This window comes from Excalfactoria chinensis, chromosome 10 (assembly GCF_039878825.1).
Source record: "Excalfactoria chinensis isolate bCotChi1 chromosome 10, bCotChi1.hap2, whole genome shotgun sequence".
Classification (NCBI taxonomy): domain Eukaryota; kingdom Metazoa; phylum Chordata; class Aves; order Galliformes; family Phasianidae; genus Excalfactoria; species Excalfactoria chinensis.
Window position 1 is genome coordinate 18,560,681 of NC_092834.1, and position 13,104 is coordinate 18,573,784.

At 49.6% G+C, this 13,104-nt stretch overlaps 1 protein-coding gene across 2 annotated transcripts; it reads right to left on the reverse strand.

Moving 5' to 3' along the window:
• Positions 1-3,046: 3,046 nt before the first annotated feature.
• NMB (neuromedin B) lies at positions 3,047-6,326 on the reverse strand. Of its 2 annotated transcripts, none has more exons than XM_072345835.1 (3): positions 6,169-6,326; positions 5,531-5,733; positions 3,047-3,323 (listed from the first exon to the last, which is right to left on the reverse strand). In XM_072345835.1, the coding sequence occupies exons 1-3, from the start codon at positions 6,302-6,304 to the stop codon at positions 3,276-3,278; spliced, it is 387 nt and encodes a 128-aa protein (XP_072201936.1). In that variant the 5' UTR covers positions 6,305-6,326; the 3' UTR covers positions 3,047-3,275. The 2 variants fall into 2 exon arrangements, with proteins under 2 accessions (XP_072201936.1, XP_072201937.1); XM_072345836.1 differs by lacking the exon at positions 3,047-3,323 and adding an exon at positions 5,021-5,438 and having other exon boundaries at positions 6,169-6,322.
• Between the last annotated feature and the right edge of the window lie 6,778 nt (positions 6,327-13,104).

The following is a 13,104-nucleotide window of genomic DNA, read 5'->3' on the forward strand; positions in this document are numbered from 1 at the left end:
TACCCAACCTTGGATGAAGGTCTCTCTTCTGATGAAGGCCAATAGCACATGGTGTAATAGGGAAACACACATCTCTCTCCAAAGCTGTGGAAAGTCCTGGGGGCTGCTCCACTGGGAGTTTTGTTTGTCTCCTTATCGAGAGAAAGGAATGTCCTAAATTCACTTTCAGGAGGGATCTTACTCTACATGCCTCTGTCTGTTGTTTGAGGAAGAAGCAATTCTGAACTATTGCTTTGATTGGCTTCCTGCACTGGGAAAATATCTCGATGTTGTAGAAATGGGATAAATATATTTTATAAAAGACATATATGTTATAAAAAGCATCAATTATGCAGTAACTCGGCCAGCTCTACAGCTCCCAGTAAGGTCTCAGCATCAGGTGGTGGAGTCAGCAGCAGCGGAGTGAAGGCAACAGTGGAGCAGTTCCCAGTACTGTACAAAGCAGTTATCATCTGTTACATCACATTTATCCTACCCATGATGTTTTATAAACAAGCTTGAAGCACCAATTCACCCCTGAATATTTTATTTCCCTTCTTGATTCTTACCACCATATGGAGGTTAATTGTGTCATAAGCACATAAAAAATGGAAGTGACATCATGTCAGACCTCTCCTCTCTGTACATCATCACTGTGATGGATTTTGGAGTCTGATGTCAGGGTCCAGTTGCAGGTAGGCACTTACCTGGCTCTGGGGCTGGTTTTGTCTTTGCTGTTCTAGATCTTTTCTATCCATTGGAGCCAGAAAGCTGGGGAACAGATGCTGCAAGTGCAATCCATAGAAAGTTTCTGTGGGCCTGTAGGTGGGTGGTTTGTCTTCCTAGCCTTGGGCAGCAGCACCTGGTGCACACACAGCAGGGACACAAATGGACCTTCCCATGGAGCTACCAGGCCATATCAGGATGAGAGGAACCCTGGAGAAGCATGGCGGATGGCAAAGATGTTTAGGAGCCTAATTTTTTCTTCCTGACAGCAAGCCGATTTCCCTTCTGCTTCCTTCTTCCTCTACTTCGCTGCCTTGTTTGCTATCTTCTACTCGAGAGAGGGTGCACAATGATGCAGAGGAATGAACGCAGCAACCTGAGGCTGACACCTTCGCTGAGGGCGTAGGAGAGTCAGTCCTACGCAACCGAGCATGGCCGGGAGCACTTCACTAACCCTGGGACACTAATGACACCAAGTGGTAGCAGTGGACCTTCAACCACATCAGTCTGAATCTGCTTCTCCTCAACAGGCTGTCCCACAACTGAAAGGAAACAAATGCTGGTGGAGAAGGTAGTTTATCTCCCTTTCTCTTATGTTGTTTCACTTTCTCTTCCCATCTCTGCAGTCATGCCATGGCCACAGAGAAGTCCAGGATACCTGCCACGATCGTCACGAAGCCACTCATGTTCTGAACTGATGCAGCTGCCAAAGGTCTGTGATAATTTAAATTGACGGGGGACTCGAGGCATCAACTTGAGTGGGTGTTTGGCAGTATAGCAGAGAGAACGAAACAGCCCAGTGATGGAGCTGTAGGTGCACCAGGCTCTGCAGCCTTCAGCCCCAGAGGTTTTTAAGACCCAAATGGACAAATCTCTGCACTGACCCTTCTTTGAGCAGGTGGGTACACTACAAACACACTCAGACCCAGCAAAACTGTGGTCATGGGGACATGACTGAGGTCTATTTGAGCTCTAAGAGCACTAAACTACATGGTTTTCTCCATTATAACCAGTCTTACACATAGCAGGGACGCATCATCACCATCTCCATCTTCACTCTGAGCCCGCTCAGCACCTGAATCAGTACTTTATATTTATATTAATTGGCAATAAATTAAATTCCCCAAATTAAGTTTGTTTTGCCCATGACAGTAATTGCTAAATGACCTACTCATCTTTACCTCGGGGACTTGGGGAGATGGGGACAGACAGACAGGCAAAACAGGCAGTTCTTGCTAGGTGGGTTAAAGAAGAAGAATCTCACTTAGGTGCTGCATAGCAGATTTCTGCTGTGACGTCCAGAAACCTGTCTGTCTTCCCTTAAACCTCCCTGAGCAAGATGTAAGCTGGCAGTCCCACAATATGGCACATCATAAGACAGCTAGGTATCAGGTCAGAAATCCCATACAGCTGCCATTCCATCATAATGCCAGCTCTCAGGCATCTGGTCTGCTCCAGCATCAAATATTATAGGCTGTGCCATTATTTTTCTTGCTTATTATTAGTTTATAAGCCAAGGCTTTGCTATGGCTAACAAGGCAAGCTGGGGGCTGTTCATCTCCCAGCACACAGCAACAAGTGTATGGAAAAAATAAGTTGAAGAGCGGGACATGCCTGGAAAACTTTCACTTAACTTGGTCCCACTCCCCTGCAGGCTAAAGGATCCCAGCACTGGGGTATTTCAACAACTCTGCTGGATCATGCCTTGGTACAACACAGTCTGCATGCACTTGGGAGAAGGGCTCTCCTCTCAGCAGGAGCTCAGAGCAGCCCCTTGCAGAGGTCAATGCTGAATGCAGCATCAGAAGGATGCAGGGGAGAACTTACAGCTTCACTTGAGGCACCTAGAGTCAGATTAATCAGTCTGCTTGGGGACATGCCTATGGCAGCTGTGGGACAGTACATGCACAGCACTTTGAGAAGGTACAGAACCTGATTCTGAAATTTCTCTGCTTGTTCCCCAGCCTTCAGCACCACTGAAGACAGTGCACTCACTGTTCTAAGCACATCATTACAAAGTTAATAAAAAGACAACCTGCCCTCTTCTGCTGTCCCAGGGGACCCTGGGGCTGCACCTGTGCACACATTGCAAGCACATCACACAGTCATTCTACAGCAAGTACACTCCAACAAGGAGGGCTTATAGAGGATTGCTGTAGTAGCAAGTGCTGTAAGAACTTACTCAAGCTTGTAATTTTGTTTTACATCAATGAGCAGGGGCTGCAGGGAGCACAGTCTATTGCCTCCTGGCTGATGAGAGGCAGGAGCCTCCCTCCACTCTGCTTTCTTCCTGCACAAGCCGTGGGGTCTGTCTTTCCACTCCCAAGCAAAAGTCTGAGCTAGCATCTGCAAAGAGCTTGTTTTATTCACAGAGGCACATCAAGGAAGCATAAAACATACAGGAAATATACAGGGAGGATCTGCGTTTCATACAAGCAATCACTATTAACAGTATTACAGAAAGAATAAATAAAAGTGATGTTGCTACAGTAACCCACAAGGATGATGCTCTCCTCCATTTGCCATGCACAACTTAGCCCGCTGATCTCATCCTTCACTGCTCTGCTCCTTCAGTTTGAAAAATACTTCTCCAGCACCTTTGTTAGAAGCCCAGTCTCCTACAAGAAAAAGCACAACAGTGAGCTATGAGTCCCCTGTGCCACCTCAGCTGATATCACATGCAGGCATGTCCCTGGGGTGACACCAAGAAGCCCCAGCACACTGCAAACCAAGCCCTGCCTACTACATACGGTTAAAAAGATGAAGAAGAATCCCCGTTTGCAACCCCCTCCTGCTCTGTGAGACTTCTGTCGCTTGCATGGAATGGTGCATGGGCTCCTACTTTATGGAAGGACGTTTTGAGACAAATCCCTTTGGCAGCAGGCAGGACCAGACCACATGAAGCAAAGGATTTGTTTAATGTTTATAGAAGCCCACAGAAAGGGAGAACCAGTTTATGAATGATCACTGATACTGCCTCAAAGTAAAAGGCCTGCTCTGTTTTTGAACAGCAGTCAGCATCCCCTTGACAGTTACCCTGCAGCAAAGCACAGCTCTTGTGCCGAAGCACCAGAACAGCGCTTAGCACATTAGTTCTTGCCCTGCTGACCAACAGGCCCCAAGGAAGGGAGAAGTATCTTTGCTTTTCTAAACTGCCTCAGGATGGAAGTGACAGACCCTTAGAAGAGGGTGTACAGAGTTTTCACAGCACAAAGCTGTTAAGCAGCTTCTCAGGCAGGTGGCAAACACAGTACACACACCAGCTCAAGCACGAGCTGGCTGCTGACCCCAGGTGTCCAGCAACAGCCACAGGGAGACAGAAAGCAGAAGCAGCAGAAGGAATTTATGCTGCTGTCATGTTACCCCAACATGAGCAAAAGAAGTAAAGGTCCCACAGAAAAGTATAACAACAACAGCACTCAAAGGCATCACGGAGAATTAATATCAACCAGCAGCTCAGAGGCATGGATGCCCAAAGGGGGGAGTGGTGGGGAAAAAAAAGGAGCAGGAAGGCAGAAGCTAGTCCAGAGGTGCTCAGGGTGCCTGAAGGATAGAAAAAAATCTAACACCCAGCAGTGAGCAAGGTACCCTCTTGCAGATTGCGGCAGGAGAGCTATGGGGTTCTGGAAGGAGCTGGTGTGAGGTAGGAGCCAGACACCCAGGATGGGGTGCCACCTCACACCCAGGCACCAGATAGGCACTGGGCAGCTCACACACCAAAGGCTGATGTCCAGCACCGGGTGCTAGCTCTGGCTCCATCTCCAGCTGTATCTTCTGTCCCAAGGGGATTAGTTTGCTAGGAGTTCCTCAGTTTACCTAAGCCTGGTGAAATTGAATCAGGGAGGACCTTGAGCAGTCAGTACCACTCAGGCTCACATCCCTGCAGCTCCACACCTGTGCCTATCCCAAAAAGCAAACAGGAGCAAGCATTGCCTGAGAAGTGCTTCTAGATGACAGAAGCAGCTTTACCTGTGTTCAGCTACTGAATGGCTCCTCAAGCATGGCAGTTCAGTGGGAGCACACACAGGACACACCTATGAGGATTTCATCCCTTCTAGGCTCTCCATTACTTCCTGCTGTGAACAGAAAGGGCAAGACACCAAGGAAACACACAAGAGGCAGCAAACGGGCAGAAACACACAGCCCAAGCAGTACCATCTCCACCTCCTGCCTGAGCATCTGTGCATGCTTTGCTCCCAGGGGCTAACTTCCCACTAGGATCTGGGAAATCTCTGAAGGAAGAGCCACACCAAGGAGATAAAAAGAAGAAGCTGAGGATCTGCTGATGCGGTACAGAAGCCCTTGCTGTGGACAGAGCACACAACTGCTCCCAAAGACCTGTTCTGCAGCAAAATAACACACACCTCACCTCTCCACAGGCCAAACTAACAACACTGTGTGCCCCCTCATGGCACCCTAACTACAGCAAAACAGCCCCAAAAAGGGGAACTAAAAGACTAAAACCTTTTTGCAGGACAGTGTCTTTTTCCTGCACATACAGAGCAGTGACCCCCTTGATCTTTCTCTGAGAGGAGAGTCAGGATTTGAACTCCTTGTCCTCATCACAGCTGGATAAAGGGACATAAACGGCAGCTGTAGCAGCCAGCTACCCTCCTTTGCATCAGTGGAGGATCCAGATGCTCCTTAACAACCCCCGGGCTGGAGATCACCTCATCCCCTGCTCAGCCCTCCAAACATCAGGACAACAAGCCCCTATTCAGCTGGACACAATCCTAGAAAGAGCAGAAGCAGAAAATAAACCTCCAGCGGCAGTGCAGGTGCCTCCATCTCCACCGCATCTCCCTCCATGCCAGCCAATATTCACCTGGTCAGTGAGATCATATTTTCCTTGGTTCTCATCCAAAAGTCTTTCTTGCAAGAGGATTTTCAGGAGCTCCCGAGTAAGCAGTTCCACCACGTCCTCCAGCAAAGCTCTGAGCGACGGGCTGAAAGCCATCGGCACCACCGGCTGTCCCAGCGCATCCAGCTGCGGGCTGCCCGGCACGCTCTTCTTCCCCATGAAGTGACCTGCAACACAGCACGCTCGTGTGCCCCACACGCCTGGCACTGGATCGGGGCTGTCCGATGACCAAGCTGTTATCAGTACCGCACGCTGACAACCAGACAAGAAGCACCAAGCAAACCAAACACCTAGAAGAGCCCGGCGGCCCCGGGGCCTCGCTCAGAGGGGCCCTCCTGCCGATGGGACCTTTAGGACTAACGGACCAGCGGGTCGGCGCCAGAAGCCGCAAAGCGCACCGTGCCCCTCAGCTCTGCCCGCAGGAGCGCCGGGCACAGCCGGGACAACCCGGCTCCGAAGGGTCTGCGAACTCCTCACGGCAAAAGGAGACCTCAAGAGACAGCGTGAGCACAGCCCGCCCCAGCCGCCCCTAATAGGACCCCCGTGCCGGTCCTGACCCTACAGCCTCAAGCACCTGCTCTCGCCCGGCTTCCCCGCGGTACCTGTAGCCCAGAGGTTGCCGCGGGGGTTGACCTTGATCTTGGCCGCCTGGCTGCGGTGCTCGGCGAAGTCGAGGTGCACGGCGGGTCCCAGCGCGACGCCGCACAGCAACAGCAGCAAGCAGCGCAGCGCACACATCGCCGCACAGCGGGACACGCTCCCGCCTGGAGCGGCCGCCGCAGCCGCTTCCATTTATATAGAGCGCGCGGAGGGGAAAGGGGGGAGTTGGGGCCGGGCTTCTTCAAGCCACGCCCCCTCTTCAAGCCTCCCCCCTACCCCCCCCCCCCCCTTCACGCCCTCCGTGTCCCAAGTCTGTCTCACCGTCAGCTCCCACGCTGCAGCTTTGTCTATACTATCATCCCAAAAGAACGCCAAAGTGACCACAGTGCAGCCCACAGTGACACCAATGATGTCCAAACCACCCACAATCTATCTCCAACCAGCCCAAATGGCATCAAAATGACTCTGAAACAATCCCAAAATGTCACAAAATGATCCCAAAATAACCCCAAAACAACCTGAAATGGCACCAAAATAATCACAAAATGACTTCCAGATGGCCCACATGGCACCAAAACAACCCCAAAAGGCCACAAAATGGCTCGGTATGCAGCCATGAATTGCCAGGCTCACACACCAGGAACCTCCTCCCATCCTCCCTGTACCCTTCACCTACCTCAGTACTGGGATGGCCTTGGAAGATGCTGTCCTTAAACCTGCCGATCCTCCTGAGCTCCTTCACCCTTGGAGCTGCTTCCCACGGGATGCCACTGACCAGCTGCCCAAACACCAATGACTGGCTCCTGGTTGGATCTTGATGACCACCATCCCTTCATTACCACGGCCAAACCAGGCATGCATTAATCACGTTTCCAGTCAGCTTGTCTCCTTCTGTGTCAGGATGAGGTCTGGTGAGGGTAACCAGCACCATAATCCATCAATGACCCAAGATGCTGATAGCAATTAAGGAGTGACTCAGGTCAAACGAGGACGTCAAACCACCACTGGGCACCAATGGGGACCGGTGCTCACAGCTCAAGGAGAGATGGGGCTGAGCTGCAGCCTGCCCCAGGCCTGTGGGCCCAACTGGGAGCCGCTGGGGTCTACTGGTGCCTTCAAGGGCTCCTGCCCAACCCACAGCTCTGAAAACCCTGCCCTTCTCAGGGTTTATTGCTGGTGGATAGAAAAGGTCATGAGGCAGTTCACTCCTCCCTCAGCCAGGGGTAGGGTCTGAACTGCAAACATAGCTTTCATGTTACAAGGGGGGAAAAAAAGGAGTATAAAACCTCCTGTGCTCACAAGGTCCTGTGGGAAGGTTTCACCCCTGTCAGATGACACGATGCCTGAGATCCCACCCTGATCTGATTTTCAGTAGCTGCAGGACTGGGTCTTGCTCTTGACAATGTGCCACTGCATGCGAGCAGCGGTGAGGATAAGCAAGGCAAAGGGTTTCCTGTAGGATTAGGAAACATGAAATGATACCAATTACAGAGAGGGCAGAAGAAATGAGTTCTGGGCAATTACAGCACCTACTGAAGTGTGACAGGGTTAAGTCCTGCTACTGCCTGGCCCTACAATGCTCCTAGAAGGCAGCCCCAGGGACCAGGACTGTCCAAGCAACAAGAGCCAGCACAGCATTTAAAGCAGGGCAAAGACTTTTGTTCTGATCTGACTGTAGCTGGAAACACAACCAACCCAACACAGATCTCTCCTCTTTTTCAGCTGACAGCTGCAGCTGTTTCTGTCTTCCAGGATGTGATGAGGGACTGCAAGCCAGGCTGGGAACAGGAAAGTGGGGAGCTTTTCAGTCTCAGCCTTGTGACAAATGCTCAGAAGCTGAGGGTACACTGCTTTAATTGCTGGACACAGAGGCTTAGCCGGGCAGGGCGCAGGGAGATTTGATTAACAAGGGCTCACAACCTCAGTTTCAAGCTGGGGAAAATCAACACAATAGCTGCTCAGGGACTCGGTGCAGGCTGGAAGTGGGTACCTGATTCTGGGCAGCCGGTGGGCTTGTATGAAAAACAGTGAAATAGACCCAAGCCCGCTGCTTGCTGAACAGCACAGTTGGTGCTAAAGGAAGATGTGCAGGCATGGGCTGAGAATACCGTTTTTTTCCTCTGCAGTGGTCTTGTTAAAATGGAGCTCCCAACACCAAAACACAGACCGCAGACATGAAGCTTAGCACAGCTCATCCTCTTAAGTGGCATAGTTACGGCCAAGCACAATTTCTAGTGTATGTTGTACAGGTGCTAAGCAGCCCCTGGGCAGGGTGCTCAACAGTCTGGGTCCATCCAGAGAGTGTTTTACCACACCTGGGAATAACAACTGCTGCAATGATCACAATGCAGCCAAATTACCCTCTGAGCATGCAAGAGTGCTGCTCCCTCCACTGTCACCCTGAGAATGAACAAGCATAGCTTGAAAGGTGGCTGCAGCAAAAGTGACCGTGCTTGCAAATGGAGACCTAATTTCCACCAGATTTTTTAATCCATACCTTCACTGCAAAAACATGACGTTCCTAATTCAGGAAAAACAGCTGGCACCCACACTTCAGTTCTCCTGCTTGGGAGAGGTTCAATGACCCGAGTGACCTGGGGCACTAACTGTCACTACGGTGCTCCTCCACAGCTTGCTTTCTGCAGCTCAGAAGTTCACCTTACCAACTGCTTGTTGCCACCAAAGGAATCTTCCCAGCTAATATGCTTTACAAAAGGCATTACAAATTCTATTTCAGAAATTGATTTTTGCCAGCAAAGGTCACCATGTTGGCTTCTGCGGGTGGTACAGCAGAGTCGCCTGTCAGCCACTCTGTTCCTTGCAGTGGAGCCGGGGAAGGACAGAGGTGACTCAGCATAGGCTGGACTTCTGATAGTTGGCTTTGCCCTTGAGGCAGTGTGTGTCTGCACGGAGCCCACAGTCCCCTTTCCCAGTGGAGTTAACCCCTGGGGCTGGGCCAGAGCAGCCTGCAGCCACCTCTCTGCAGCTGGATCCCTTCCTTCCTACCTGCAGGAACCAATCCTTCTCACCCAAAGCAGCCTAAAGGATCTTGGGATCTTTCAGCTTGAACCACTGGTTTTCTCTGGATGCCTCCAGTTGGAGGAAACTGCCATGCTACATTCTACTCTCTATTTTTCCCTATTAATTCTCACTTGCAATTTATTTTCTTGATGACTACTGACCACTGAAATGACATTTTCATAGCACAGTCTGTTACAACCCCAGCGTTCCAGATGGTAATGCTTAACTCAGAACCCACTGTTTTATAAATAGAGTTAGAATTGTTCTTTCCCCCTGTGCAAAATTTTGTATGTATGTACATTTGAATTTCATCTTTTTTATTGCCTCATCTCTGCACAGTTGGCCTTCATCCACACCAACCCTGAAAAACTTTCTATCAACAACAAACTTCAGCATTTGCCTCCTGTTGCAATCATTTGTGAGTGCGCTGCACACCATCTCTGCACAGCTCCTTGGTGTTTTCTGCTCCAGAAGCAGTTTCTTTCTACCTTGTAGCAAAAGATTTCTCCCAGTAGGGGCCTCCTCTCATATTCCTTCCTCTCTTTAGGAGCCTTCTCTGAGGGCCCTTGCCAACTGCCTTTGGGAAATGCAGCTGGATGATCCCAGCAGGCTCACCTTGTCCCCACACTTCCTGAATCCTTCAATGAGCTCCAAGATGAATTAGATTAAGTAGATTAGGTCCTACTCCTTTCCAGCCCAGGTGAAGAAAGGTCCCCACATCTCCAGCTCACCAGAAGTCCCTTCGTGCTTCTGGTGGGTGTTTCAGGGCACGCAAATAGCTCAGTGTTTTCAGGTCTGTTTCCCACATCATCTCCAACCAGACCCTGGGGTTTGTTATTGTCCTCTCACTCACTGGTTTCTTATGCAAGTTCTCATACTGATGGTTCCAGGAGCTGATGGCACCACAGGACACCGGGGGTGTCTCCTTCCTTATCAGTGAGCAACTCCAGCCTGTGCAGGGCTGATGGGAGCACTAACAGACCTGTGAAACTATTAACAAATCCAAACGTACCTAAAAGTGAAGCAAAACAGACTTTCCTCTAGCTCTGCAAAATAAACACATCGTACTCTGCACAGAGAGCCTTGCTAACACTGAGGTAAGAGCGAGCAAAGTTGACAGAGTAATCTGGAAATGCTGTAGTTCATAGGGCTTAAAACAAGGTCCATTTTGTTTCCTCACTGCTGAATTATGCTTTGAGACCTTGACATTGACGGATGCATCTCCCAGAGCTGCCTGGGAGGGACTCTGAGCTGCAGAGCTCCAGAAACATGGTGGACATGCTTCCTAGTGCTGCAGTATCCACTGGGCAGGAAAGTGCATGCTCGAAACCAACAGCGCTAATAAAAAACAAACACAAAGAGCAAAGGCCTCAAACCCCCTGTGCTTCTCTTTCACAGAGCTCCTGGTGCCAATAAAACTCTTAGCAGCAGCTGAGTTGCTTCAGCTTTTCACTGTTTCCCCAATGCCAGGTCAAACTTAAGGCCCTGTCATACGCCCCAGGATCTGCTTGGATGCATTTGCCTCTTGTTTACCAAGATTGAATCTCGCTGTTACATTCATTCTTCCACAGGTAACAATGGTTGCTTATAAAAGATAAAATTTGAAATCTCACACATCTTGCTTTTCAGTTTTCATTGAAGCAGGAAAGGAGTTGTGGTTTTCCCTGAGGTTTCCCACTCATTCCACACTGCTGGACACAGTACAAATAATAGCTTTGTAAGAAGACTTAGAGAAGAAAATTGTGTTTTCTTGCAGGCAAATTCATGCCTAGATCAGAAGTGTCCCAACCAGAATTACATGGTGGAAGACTGACGTCCCTATTTGAGTGAATTGAGGCTTAGAGAAATTAAACTGAAGTTCATTTTCTCCACATTATTTTTACTTCGGCCTCTCTGGAAACTGAAACCATGCAAGGCTGGTTCTATAGGAGAATGAGAAATTGGAGAGCAAAGGCGATAGCAAGATACTCAGCAGAGAGAATTCCAAGAAGTGCTTTTAAATTATTAAAGACAACTAGCAGAAAAGTCAAGAGATGTGGAGCTAGGCAGAGAGAGAAGGAGCAAGAGAGCATGGTTGTGTCACCCTGGATCATACAGGGTGCATTTCTAATCTGTCTCTAATTAGACAGATCTGTGCGCAGTTTTGATTTCCTCCAAGGCTTGGGGAACTCTGCTTGATCAAACATTCAGAAGACCTATTAGAAATGAACACGAGCATGAACAGCCCCATGATCAGAAAGGGATGGAATCACTGCAAGGGAGAGCAGAAGGCAAAGGAGGCAGGAAACTGCCTTAAGATGCAATATAGGTGCTGCTTCCCCAGAGCTAAGTTGAGCGGACCAGCCATCTACAGGGCACTGAGCAGTGCCAGGAGCTGCTGACACGGATGGGAGCTGAAGCTTGTGGCTGCCTGGGTGCACCTGGCAGTCAGAAGACCGGAACCAGAACACCCCCTCCTCTGATTCAGCCCCTGAGTCACCCGTGCTGTACTGGCCTTTAGCCGGGGCGATGAACACGGCTGCTCTGTGTTTCTCCTGCTGCAGCAGAGGAGACACCTCTGCCTAAGCCACCTCCCCTCCCTTGGCATCCCTGTTAGGCTCATCCTGGGAGCTGTATGCTGGGTTTGCCACTGTGTGCTTCTCCAGCAAGAAGTGGTCTCCTAACCATGCACAGATAAGGCTTTGCCTTACAGCTTCTCCTTGGAAAACATAAGGTTGACGTGTTCTGATTATAAAGGCAGTAAAACCACCATGAGATCATCCAGTTTTATTAAGGAAAGCATGAGCCAATTGTCTTACAAATGCAGTCCCTAGAAACTCCCTGCTTAAGCAATATGCAGTGACAGATCTAGAGGAAAACAGGTAATACTCATCGCTGTTTAACCGATGACTGTGCATTCAGGCATCATAAACACACAAAGACAGCCTTAATTTCAAAGAGCTTCAATTTTCGGCACGTTACTCCTTACAGCTCACTGCCCATCCATCATACTTGCTTGTATGCCTTTGATGTGAAAAAAAGAGTCAAGCCTCAGAACTGTAGCAATGATCAGAAACACTGCAGCATTGATTTGCTCTGAGGCAGCTTCTGCCCCTGACGGAATCCGTGCACTGGATGCTGAGCTGCGCCCTGAACTGCGGATGTCATCAAGCAGTAATTAGACAATGACATTGTCTACCAGAAAATCTGCTGTGTTTGGCTGTAACCACAACAGAGCCCGTGGCAGTCTTAGCCCAGGCTGAATTTTTCCCCCCGTTGTTTTTTTGTTTTCTGTCTTTATAAACCAGACCTTTCAACACCCACATGCTTTACAAACAAATCCCATTCCTGTTGTGACACAAAGGTCTCCGTGTTTCCTAAGCCACCCAGAGATCCTTAAGCCTCGAAGGCTTTCCTGCAGCAGCTTCACCTTTAAAAAAAGAATAAAACTGAAATAAAACACAAAGCCTCGGCCCATCCAAACAGCAAAACCCCTGGCTCTGTTGGAGCACGGCGGCACTCGACAGATTTTTCAGCATTAGCAACCAGCTGAACCGGAGATCCTGTATGCTCCATAGCTTTTCTGCTCTGCAAAGCAGAATAAGAGTTGGGGAATGGAGCTAGCATCGGCTCTTTGTCATCCTGCCCCCACGCTCCCGCTTTGCAGCCTCTGCAGGCTCATCCCCACCATCTTCCCTTCCTGCAGTGGCAAGAGAGGTGTTAGAGGGATACAGAAGGTGATATGGGAGGTAGCACAGGAGTTTGTGGGTGTTGGAGCTGCAAGTGGATTCGTTGTGCGAATCCTCACTCCTATTAGAGCCAACACCTCGTTTCATGGCTTCAGATAACATAAAACCACGTTCTCAGCTACATCAAGCTTTGAAGAGGCAGCAGATGGCCTGTAGAGGTCATTTCCCAAATCATACCACAGCCCCGAC